This window comes from Leucopleurus acutus (genome assembly GCF_964270905.1).
Source record: "Leucopleurus acutus genome assembly, chromosome: 15".
Lineage (NCBI taxonomy): Eukaryota > Metazoa > Chordata > Mammalia > Artiodactyla > Delphinidae > Leucopleurus > Leucopleurus acutus.
In genome coordinates this window covers 53803235-53815543 of record NC_139157.1, presented here as the reverse complement: position 1 = coordinate 53815543, position 12309 = coordinate 53803235, and the positions used below count along the sequence as shown (strand labels likewise).

Below are 12309 nucleotides of genomic sequence, written 5' to 3'. Positions count from 1 at the left end.
ATAAATAAGCGAAATACATCCTACTATGAAAAAGACTGATCCAATTAATACTAAACCGTATTAAATATAATATAAACTTTCTTTGACTAATCAAAAAGCCCTTCAAAATCCCAGTGCCTGGGGATTGTTCATCATCATCATGAATATCAATCATTACTCTTCCACAGAGAAACTGTAGGAGTTAGGGTAAATGTGTATTGAATCTAATGATAGATCTTAAAAAAAAACTTGTTTTTGTTTTTCAGGGGTGGTTTTATTTTGAAACCTCCAACATCAGTTATCTTGTATTACAATGGTTACACAAAAGCAGAGTAAAGAGTTGCATGACATTTGGGCAGAATGATATGACTGCCTTTGCATAAGTTTAATCATCAAAGCTTACTCTATCTTCCTCAGTTCATTAAAATCTTCCTCTATGGTATTTTTAGGTAACCTCTAACATGAAAAACAATAATGATTAGTTATATGGAAACAGCAAATGCCTATTCTAAGTATTCGGATTTGATAAGTGAAAAATCAGAGAGTATTTTCTATTCTGGTGACAACTGAACCAAAATTTCCTGACATTTTTACTTCAACATTCATGTTGTTTTCTCATTCTAAAAATTATTAAATTGTTAAAAACAATACATAAAAATTAGCTATCAGTTACAAGTGTTAGTAAAATACAATAGCTATTGCTATCCATACTGTATTTGACTGGGATAGCTACAACACATTAGCAAAACTTTTTCTTTGTTTTACTAACTTTGAATCAAATGTGTATAGAATCATTAGTTTAATTCACACTGATTTTTACATATTTGCCTTTACAAAGTTGTTTTTAATTCTATATCATAAGATTGTTGAGACTGACGAAAGAGAAATGCAGTATGGTTGAAACTATTTCCTTCTTTTATTGTGTTGCAGCTATTGGAAAAGTTAACTCCAATGACTCTCAAATTCTTCTATGAGAAAGATGTGAATTTAATTTTCCTCTGTGAAATTACCATATATATAAATATTTGTTTTAAGTACCTGATTTAGGGAACTTCATGAGTTACCTTAAGGTAAGAAGTATTCTCTTATACAATGGAGTCTGAACATCATCAATTATTAATATAGTCTAATAACAGTCTAATATAAGATTATCAGACTATATTAATATTACTTTACCCAGTTTAAACTTCTTCCAATTAAGTCACTGATCTAAAAAATGTTATTTTTCACTTTCCAACCAGTGAAATATCTCTTTCATATTATATGAAAAGATCATAAAATCCAAACTTCATCACAAACTGCTCCAGCTCATCACAAAATGATAATTTCTTCCCAAGCCACCAGGTCTCAAAATAAAAGTTTAAAAATTAGCTTCCTAATTCAAAGCCCTGTCAATGTACTTACCTTTGTTAATATAAGATTATACTTTCATTCAGTGTCTTACTTAGCAAATAGCTGTGACTTCTCTTTTCATTTGCACATTGGTAACTATCTTTACCTTCAATCATAAATATATAGAAAGCAAGATGACTCACTTATTTAGTGAAACACAACACTATGTGCAAAAGGGCCCTCAGTAAATATTTATTATCTTCAGCAAATATTCCTAGAATCACTTAGACAAAAAGGCTATCCATTTTTCCGAAAGTATGCTAAATAACACCTCAATTGCCGCTAATTAATATGTATTTGAATTATTTTCTTAACTAAAATATCTATTAAAATAAGTGGCCAAAATTACATCACATTGTGGGTTAAGAAACATAAAATGATTGACAAATGAACAGAAGGAAGACAACCTGCAAAAGTACCATTAAACTAAATTGGCAGGGGGGAATGATTTGTATTTGAGGTCCTCTTAACAATCTACTTCGGTAGCTGTGAGATAACAGAAAAATATATATGTTTTCTGCCCCCAGCCCTTTTCCTGGCACAGAGCTCCTAAAAACCCTGTAATTTCTGAAGTGATAAGTGCACTAGGAGCACCTTCTGTTCTCATATTGGGTCTCTGACCCTGGTTCCTGACACAGAGCTCCTAAATCCCTTGGAATTTCCTGGGTGATAGCAGTAGCTTTTATTCTAATGAGGCAACTCTTAGTGGGCTTTTGGATGGGGGCTGGTCACCAGAAAGACCAAGCAATGATTAGAGACTTGGAATTTTCAGCCTTATCCCCCATTATCCAGAGAAGGGCTGGAAATGGAGTTAATGATCAACACACCCATGTGATGAAACCTCCATATAAAAAACAAAAATATGGGGGGTTCAGGGAGCTTCCAAGTTGATGAACACATCCACAAACGGGGAGAGTGACATTCCCCAACTCTATGGGGACAGAAGCTCCTGTACTATGGACCCTCTCAGATCTCATCCTATGTATCTATTCATCTGGTTGTTCATCAATATCCTTTATCATATTCTTTAAAAAACTGGTAAACAGAAGTAAGTGTTTCCCTGAATTCTGTGACCTGCTCTAGGAAATAACTGAATCCAAAGGGGAGGAGGTCATGAAAACCTCTGATCTGTAGTCAGGTAACAAAAGTTGTGGGTAATCTGGGGATCCACTAATTCCAAGTGGCATCTGTGGTGGGGGACAGTCTCCTAGAACTGAGCCCTTAACCTGTGGGATCTAATGCCATCTCTAGGCAGAACTGAGGTAAACTGTAGGACACCCGCTGGTGTTAAACAATTGCTTGGTGTGGGGAATAAAAACTCCCACCTCTGGTTTCCAACGTGTTGTGGGTGTGGTAGTAGTGCGAGAGTAAAGGAGCGTGGATGTGGTAGTAGTGTGAGAGTAAAGGAGAAACGCAGCAGGAAGACTAGGTTTTGCCAAGATGGTACCAATACAGTAAATTCTAACACAATACTAATAACCAATACCGGTTACCAATCCCAACAAAGAGATGTTTACAGACCAAATTGGCCATAATAACATACTCTATAAGACATATGAAAGGTATCATTGTAAATGGTGAGGCAGTAAGTCTAGCAAGGTAATTTTAAAACTTGTTCTGGCATGGATCCCTCTTTCCTACCCTGTTTCTCCTGTACCACTAATATCGCTGTCATTTTTAAGAGCTAAATTGGAGCCCAGGATCTGCTCTTTATCAATTAGTAAGGATGTAAATCCTGGTTCTTCTAGCCTAGCAAATCACTGCACTTCAGTTTTCTTATATATAAAATGGAGATAATATCTAAATCACAAAGTCACTGTGAGGTTTAAAGGAAATAATGTATCTGAATGTTCTTTAGCTTATTAGAACCTGCTTAAGTACATATTAAAGGTGAACTTAAAATAAAAACAGAGAAACATAAATGCTTTCTGATTATTAGAAAGAGCAGAAAATAGGGCAGAGATTTAAGTAGAAAAAACAAGTTTTCTAATGTAGGAAAACAGGTTAAGGTATTATGAGGAATTTAAAAAAGAACCATCATTATCACCAGCATCATCATCATCTCTACTACATGCCAGACATAATGGTTGGCACTAGGCTTACAGAACCTTATCATTTCATTCTTACAACAATTCATTAAGATATTTACTATCATTTTCCAACAAGGAAATAAAATCCTGACTAGACTGTAAATTAAGTGTAGGGTGAGATCTTGTCTGTTTTACTCACTGTTATCTAGCAGATGGCCTAGTGAATAGCAGGCACTCAAAAATATGTATTGGATAGATGGATGGATGATGAAAGGAAACTCCGAAAAGTTACTTGCTGCGGTCACACAGTAAATGGTGATGTCTGGATTAAATCTGAGTCTAGCTGACTCCAGAGCCCATGCTTTTACTCAGTATGTCTTAGAAAGTCCTCATCATATAAATGGATTAACAGAAATGGCTAATAAAAGGAGAGCATTATGTAAAGCTGGAATTCAATGAATCTTATAGACAAAGTTTAAAGTAGCCTCAAAAGTAGAAAGAGAATAATAGAAAAATTAGCAAATGGCATACTGAGTAGGACTGCTGAAGAAAGACTTAACAGCTAAAAAGACACAAGAAAGTAATCTTGGACCATGAAGTGTAAGAGGCCTTCTAAGCAAACAGTACAGAGTGTGATTCTGGTCTGAAGTATATGAAAAGTACAAAGGAAGACAGGAATAAAGGGCTAACATAATGGACTTGTCAATGTAGCTGATTTACAGAAGCAGCATACAGTTGGGAGGAACAAAGTCCAGTTCCACATACAGAGGTGAGAGAAGACCACGACCTATTCTAATACTGTCAATGTATTAAAAGTTGACATGAAAAGAAAACTATTGGGTTAGCCAAAAAGTTCATTTGGGTTTTTCCAGCTTACGGAAAAATCCAAACGAACTTTTTGGCAAACCCAATCAAAGGAAGAAAGCGTCCATAACAGAAGTAGGCCAAATTTAAGCTAAGAAATAACACATTAACCATTTAAAAATGGCTGTTTACTCCTAACTGGGGTGACTAACCACATACAAACAAGCGGAGGTACAGGAAAATATATAAAGGCACTAACTTCATGGACTTAGTGATGAGCCATTAAAAGCACAGATTTGGAAAAAAACAAAGAACTGAACTGAGCGGGACAGTTCAGGGGGAAAACTTTATAAAGAAGCATGAGGGTATAATACTGCAAGGCTGAACAGTAGCCTATACCCAGTTTTGTAAATTACTGATCAAGATTCCTAAACTACGTTCTTGATTCTTTTTTATGAACATTTTACTTACATGACTAGTCTAAGCAATCATTTTCTAAAATTCTAGACACATTAAGTCCAAATGCACTTAAGTAAGTCTCTATTTTTAGTCTCTTTAGACAGGCTAAAGTCTCCTCAGGAATAGCTGATTGCCCTGATCCTTTAAAACAAAACAAACAGTGATAACTCAACAAATGTTTAGAACATCTTAACACTGACAAAAGACATCAACAAAATAATCAACAAAATACACTATTCCCAGAAAAGCCTAAAAAGTGACGAAGCTGACAGATATTCCTGCCTACCGATTTGCTTATATTGTGAAACACTTACCTCAGCAACTTATGACCATTTGTTGTGGCAACTTCAGCAAGGCTTGTTAGAATCTTTAAATACTGGTTCTCACTTTGCTGAGATAAATGCTCCAGAACTTGCCGTAACTAATTTTTTTACAAATAAAAAAATGTGATTACATAATAATCCACTAAACTTTGTCAAGAAATTAAGTACCTATTAGTTTAGTAAGTATCCCAAAGCTCAATTAGCTGAAACCAAGTCCTTTACAGTTATTTGGTCTTGCATAAAATCAAAGCTTATAGAGAGATAAGATGACATACAATATTTGTTCAAAATCACCCAGTGAAAAAGTATAAATAGAGAGAACAGAAATCACCAAGTTTATTTATGGAAAATTAATTCCAAACTTCTAAAAATGTAAGAAAAAAACTCTGTAATTATTCAAAGAGTAGAACTATTAACAAATACAGAGCTCAGTAAACTAGTGATTACTAATTGTAACATGATATTCCTCCTTAGATTCTTTTCCGCTACCTATGGGAAATATTCTAATTATCTTAAGGAGAGATCAAAGGCACAGAGGACAGAAGACTCAAAGGGTCAAATATTAGCATAAAGTTTATTAATTCTTATATAATTCATACTTAACCTATAATGCAGATAAGCCAATTCAAATTACTTAAATATTTATAATAATAAAATCAATAAACACATTTGTAAGATGCCATATACACCAAACATGAACAAAGCTTGTTCAGGGGCTTCCCTGGTGGTGCAGTGGTTAAGAATCCTCCTGCCAGGGGCACTGGTTCAAGCCCTGGTCCGTGAAGATCCCACATGCCACGGAGCAACTAAGCCCGTGTGCCGCAACTACTGAACCTGAGCTCTAGAGCCCGCGAGCCACAACTACTGAGCCCACATGCCACAACTACTGAAGCCCACATGCCTAGAGCTTGTGGTCCACAACAAGAGAAGCCACCACAATGAGAAGCCTGCGCACCACACCAAAGAGTAGCCCCCGCTCGCCACAACTAGAGAAAGCCCACATGCAGCAACGAAGACCCAATGCAGCCAAAAATAAATTAATTAATTAAAAAAAAAAAAGCTTGTTCATTTAATAGCTACCAGCACAATTACATTACCATGTTTTCTCGGAGATCTTCATTCTGTGTCATTTGAATAATTGTCTGGAAAAGCCTAGGGTGATACTGAATTAGTACTTCACAAGTCTCTCCATATCCACCCTAAAAACAAGATTTAAAATTATCTAGGTTTAAAAACAAAACTCCTAAAGGAAAACATTTCTTCTATATATGAGTCTGACACCAAATATGTGGGATTTCCACACCAACCAATTCTCCAATTCTCTGTGGATACTGATTGGGTGTCCAATTTAATTCCATTATCATGCTAACTGCCTAGAGTTAGGGCAGACCACACAGTAGGGTTCCGTCCCACAAGAGTGCCCCCCACTTCAAAAGCCAATCACAAGTCCAGGTCACCCATACTTCTGACTAACCAGCTGTAAGTAAGGAACTTCCTCAACCTCCTCCTCAGGTTTGATAATTTGCGCGAACAGCTCACAGAACTCAGGGAAACACTTCATTTACCATTACCTGTTTATTATAAAGACTACAACTCAGGAACAGGCAAATGGAAAAGATGCATAGGGTAAAGTATGTGGGAAGGGGCACAGAGCTTCCATGCCCTCACTGGGCATGCCACCCTCCCAGCACTTTGATGTGTTCACCAACCCAGAAGCTCTCTGAGAACCACACTGTTTAGGGTTTTTATGAAAGTTCCATTACACAGGCCTGAATGACTAAACTCAGTCTCTAGCCCCTGACTCCTCCCCGGGGGTGGGGGAGGAAATTGCCTTCTAATTACATGGTTGGCTCACCTGTCAACCAGCCCTGTTCCTGAAGCTACCTAGGACCTTTCAGCCACCGCTCATCTCATTAATATACAAAAAGACATGCTTATCACTCTGGAGATTCCAAGGGTCTTAGAAGCTCTTGTGTTAGGAACTGGGATAAAGACCAATATATATTTCTTATACTATCACAGTTCCTTTTAAAGATCATATTCTTAACAGAATAAAAATCTTTGCACCCATCCTCTCATTTGAGGAAAAAAAGTGATCTTGTCGGTTTCTCTTACGAAGTAAGGGACTAAGAATATACGCGAACAGCATACCTGCACACATAAATCCAGAGGGCTTACTCCATTTTTATCCGGCAGATATTTGGCTCCTCGCAACAGAAGAATCTGTGCTGTGTCTCTCTGACCATGACTGTACAGAAACAAAGTTTAAACATATAATCTTTTTAATTTTAAGTCTTTCTCTATAAATTATGGACAGTTAGCATCAATCGATTAACAGAGGATTAATAATCTTAAAAAATTGAGAGGCAGATCTGAACTACAACCTCAACCGTTAGAAAAACTTCCCAACGTTAAGTCATACTTTTTACAATGTAGATAAGAAACTGGCCTACTGAATCTTAGAATTGAACTTGGGACACATTACCTACAATAAATCATAATATTTTGGGATAAGTTGCTGGTACTCAGGCTTATGCTTTATTTTTTTCTTCCAATCTTTTCCTTCTCAACTCTAGCCTGACCACCTTCCTACCACATACATCCAAGTCTCCAGACTTCTTAGTCCAAAAGAACCTCAATACTCAAAACAAAAGTACATTTTATGACACTTTAATATGTGGTAAAAAAAATAAAAACAAAGGAAGGAGAAAAGACAAATATCAAAATGAGTAAATGGGGGGGATTCATTAGCCAAAAATACTAACTAACTGCCAACCTTCATTTTATCCACCCACTCAGTTTGGCTTCTGCTGACAGCTATTCAATCTGACCTGGAATGAACAACTCTCATCCACATGCCCCATTCTCTCTAATTGTTCTTTCAAGTAGGTTTAACAACCACTCTTTAAGCTAGGAGGAAGCTGCTTTGGGGGTAATAATCACTAGACTCTACATTTCATTATTAAATGAGCTAATCTGATCCTAGACACAGACAATAAATAATAAATTTATAATGCAGGGACATTAAAGTTTAAAGCTAATTTTACAAAATGCCCAAGGAAGTCATACAGTTTGGAAGAGTATCTCATCAAAGAATTTTATTTTGTAAATTGATACAGCCACTATGGAGAACAGTATGGAGGTTCCTTAAAAAACTAAAAATAGAACTACCACAGCAATCCCACTACTGGGCATATACCTAGAGAAAACCATAATTCAAAAAGACACATGCACCCCAATGTTCATTGCAGCACTATTTACAATAGCCAGGACATGGAAGCAGCCTAAATGTCCATCAACAGAGGAATGGATAAAGAAGATGTGGTATGTATATACGATGGAGTATTACTCAGCCATAAAAAGGAATGAAATTGGGTCATTTGCAGAGACGTGGATGGACCTAGAGACTGACATACAGAGTGAAGTAAGTCAGAAAGAAAAACAAATATCGTATATTAACACATATATGTGGAATCTACAAAAATGGTATAGATGATCTTATTTGCAAAGCAGAAATAGACACAGACATAGAGAACAAACGTATGGACACCAAGGGGGGAAAGCAGGGAGGTGGGATGAATTGGGAGATTGGGATTGACATAATACACTATTGATACTGTGTATAAAATAGATAACTAATGAGAACCTACTGTATAGCTCAGGGAACTCTACTCAATGCTCTGTGGTGACCTACATGGGAAGGAAATCCAAAAAAGAGGGGATATATGTATACGTATAGCTGATTCATTTTGCTATACAGTAGAAACTAACACAACATTGTAAAGCAAATATATTCCAATAAAAATTAATTTAAGAAAAAGAATTTTATTTTGTAGATGAAAAAAATTACTATTCAAGCACAAGTGAAACTAGAACTCAGATCTCTGGTCTTCTAGACCAATACTCTTCCCACAGTACCATTACCTAAAAAGGTATGTTATTTCACAAAGACTACACAGCTTCCTCAGAAACTTAAAACAAACAAATAAAAACAACCTATTCTTTCTTTTCCACAAAATGACGCTGCATAAAGTATAACTGGACTTAATTTAAAAAAACAGGATCATACTAGGAAGCTGGTGGCAGGCATTAGGTATATCACTCTCTTGATACTTTACTGTACTGATTACCTTCCTTAATACAAATATCGACAGATGAAAACTAACTTAAGAACAATATCTAATTTACTCCAGAAAAAGCAGAAAATCAAGAAAGCAAGTACATCAGCAATCCCTCCAAAAGCAACAGTAACTAATTTTACTAGTCTACATTAAGAAAATTCTTCATCAATCATCATTTGTCAGCTGGGCATGCTGGCCAACACATTATATATTACAGCTAATAGGAATTACTTTATAATTTACACTGTTCTATTCCGTATAATACCTAAGTGAAAAGAAACTAACTTGAGCTTAATTTATTTAAGGAGTCAGTGATTTCTTTCCTAGGACCCAAGGTTCTGAGAAACCCAGATTTGCAAAGCTATTCTGCTCAACTTTAATGACATTTCTTTTACAGTTATTATCTGTGTTAGATGTGTTTAATCTTTCCAACTAAACTATAAACTTCTTGACAATACCCTTGTTCTATAACACCAAGCATGGCTTATAACATGTACTCAATATACTTGTTGAGTTGAGGGCTTTAATTTTAGATACCATTCATCTGACAAGTAAGCATTAAATAAGGTACTAAGCTACACAAAAATAACAAAAAGACCCGAATCGTTATTTAGGATTAATTTTGTACCACATATAGCAACAAGAATAATTAATATCAAGAAAAAAATACCACTATGACATCTTTAGAAAGCTGGAGTAATTTCTAAAACTACATTAAAATCTCATCTGTGAACAGGTGGCATTTCATTTCAAAAGTAAATTAAAAGAAATGATTGCTAATAATATATAAAATCTGCATAACTTCATTAGGGGCTCAAGTGCCCCATGTGTAATATTGCAAAAGATAAAGATTATCCTGTTACAGACTGCTCAAAGTGTCGCATGAAAGACTTTTCAGTTCAAATAACTGCAAAAATTTGCTCAATGAATAATTATTCTTTACAATTGAACTTATTTTTTTTATATTGATTGAGATAATACTCCCTTCAAGGAAATGCCAGTGTATTTTCTGGAAACTAAGAAGTTGGCAAAGATTTAACTAATAAGAAACGTGTAGTGCTTCTAAAGCACTTAGAACTGATTTCTCAAGCACTTTCAAGTCTCCTAACTTCAGGCTTTGCAGTGATACAATTTGAAAATTTGGCTAACAGTGCATATGTACTATATATATAACAACACTTTTTCCAGCTGCTTATGAAACAAAGAGGCCATATTTTCTAATGGTCCTTTTCTATTCTAAAAGTTTGCAATTTTGAATCTATGGACTGTTTCACGTGGCTACTTTGTGAGTTTCCTAATTGAAAGGAGTTGCTTAGCAGTAGCTGCAAACTATGTTCAGAATCTTACCTGTTTCTCACTTTATTACAGACCTCCAAAATTCCATAAAAATCTCACTAATTTACTGTATCTTTATAACCCCAGCTAAACCTTGCTTTCCTTTACAGAATAAAAGTTTTCTGCAGATACAGAAAATATTTGAAAATCATTATACATCCAAACCTTTATTTGAGGAACCCAGTTAAGGGAATGGGACGTATTATGACGAATATAAAACCAATCTAATCATTTAAGGACCTGAAGCGTTTGCAGATACCACATAAAAGTCCTGAAAACAAAGGCACCTGAATGGGCGGGGGGGGGGGGGGGGTGTCAATATATGTGTGCCTATAGTCCACATGAAAGAAAGCTAGTGAATTAGAATGTCTTGTACAAAATACCTAGAGAGGAAAAGTGGCTGGGAAATAGTTCCTGTCATAATTTTAGGTCAAAATCAATCTGAAATGACTCACTCACAGAAGCATTACTTTATTAAATAGTGCTCAGAATTAGAATAGAATACAAAGGAAAAAAGAAAAGGCCTGCCTGTATGATGGGATAAGAGTCAAATTTCTTAGAAAACCATGCATTGCAATGAAATTGAAAGAGGACAATACAACTTTGCGCTCACTGGGTGTGGAAAAGTGTACTAGAGCTTAGTGAGCACCTACCAACTACTAAGTATAAAGTCCTCTGCAGGATGCTTTATATAAGCCACCTCATTTAATGATCACTGTAGTCCCACGAGGCAGATATCAGCATTTCCACTTTACAAAGAAACAAAGCTTCAGAGGTCAAGAAACTTGACTAAAGTTGCATAGCTTTGGGGATGGGATTTGAACCCTGCCTCCTATATATTTCAATACAGTTTCGATTTAAAGAAAACAGTTTTAGCAGTTAATCACTGAATTAGACATATGACATATCTAGTAACATCCCTCAACAATAAAAATTTACATTAAGTTCAGCTTTTTATCTTAGAGCCCTGTAACTTGTCTGCAGGATCAACTTGTTCTATTTCTCACATTCCTTTCCCTTTCATTTATCAGAGACAATACATTGGGAATAATTTATAATTTTTAATGTATACCTCTATCTAGATATCATGAATATAATTAGAAGTCTGCCTATAAAAGGAACCATTTTCCATGTTCCATATTTATCATCCTGCAACAATGAAGAATTTATATTCTAGTTTCAATTTTAATCATATTTGCTTAGCCGTCTCCGTTCAAAGAGAGCTAATGTTTGCTAGATTAAACCTTAATGATGGCTATACAATACTAGCAGAAAGTACTTCTAAAAAATTCTTTTACCATAACCCTATGCTCAGACTAACTATACAAATATCACAGTTATGTGAACACTAATATATACCTATATTTTACCAGTATACATGGCATTATTTTATATATTTTTATATATTTTTCAAAAACCTAACTATAGTGATTCACTCATTCAAAAACATTTACTAAGCATCTAAGCACAAAGCACTATACTACTCATGGAATATAAAGTGATGAATAAAACAAAATTCTTGCTTTCATTGGGCTTGCAGTCTAGCAGGGGAGACACACTATAAACAAGTATATAAACACTATAAAATACGAAGTACAAAGTGCTACAAAAGGAATGATCATGATACTGTGATAGGAAATATGGGGAGAGGCCTACCTAGATTGATCAGGAATTCTTTCCTAAAAAGTAACAGTGAAGCACTGACATGGAGGCAGCCACATAAAAACCCTACGGAAGAAGGTTTCAGGCAAAATAAATAGAACATAGAAAAGCCTGCTGGAAAGAGTCTGATGTACTGGGGGAACTCAAAGAGAACCAACGTGGCCGAAGCACAGTGAGCTAAGCAGGGTCAGACCATGCAGGTCA

The 12309-nt window shown here is 35.5% G+C and overlaps 1 protein-coding gene across 1 annotated transcript in view; it reads right to left on the bottom strand.

Moving 5' to 3' along the window:
- The window catches only part of HACE1 (HECT domain and ankyrin repeat containing E3 ubiquitin protein ligase 1), a 94252-nt gene that overhangs the window by 48027 nt on the left and 33916 nt on the right, over window positions 1-12309 (bottom strand). The window contains exons 8-10 of the mRNA XM_082855638.1: window positions 7139-7235; window positions 6085-6186; window positions 4979-5085 (exon numbers count right to left, since the gene is read on the bottom strand). Coding sequence (XP_082711764.1) covers window positions 4979-5085; window positions 6085-6186; window positions 7139-7235 — 306 coding nt within the window. The remainder of the gene's footprint in view (window positions 1-4978; window positions 5086-6084; window positions 6187-7138; window positions 7236-12309) is intronic.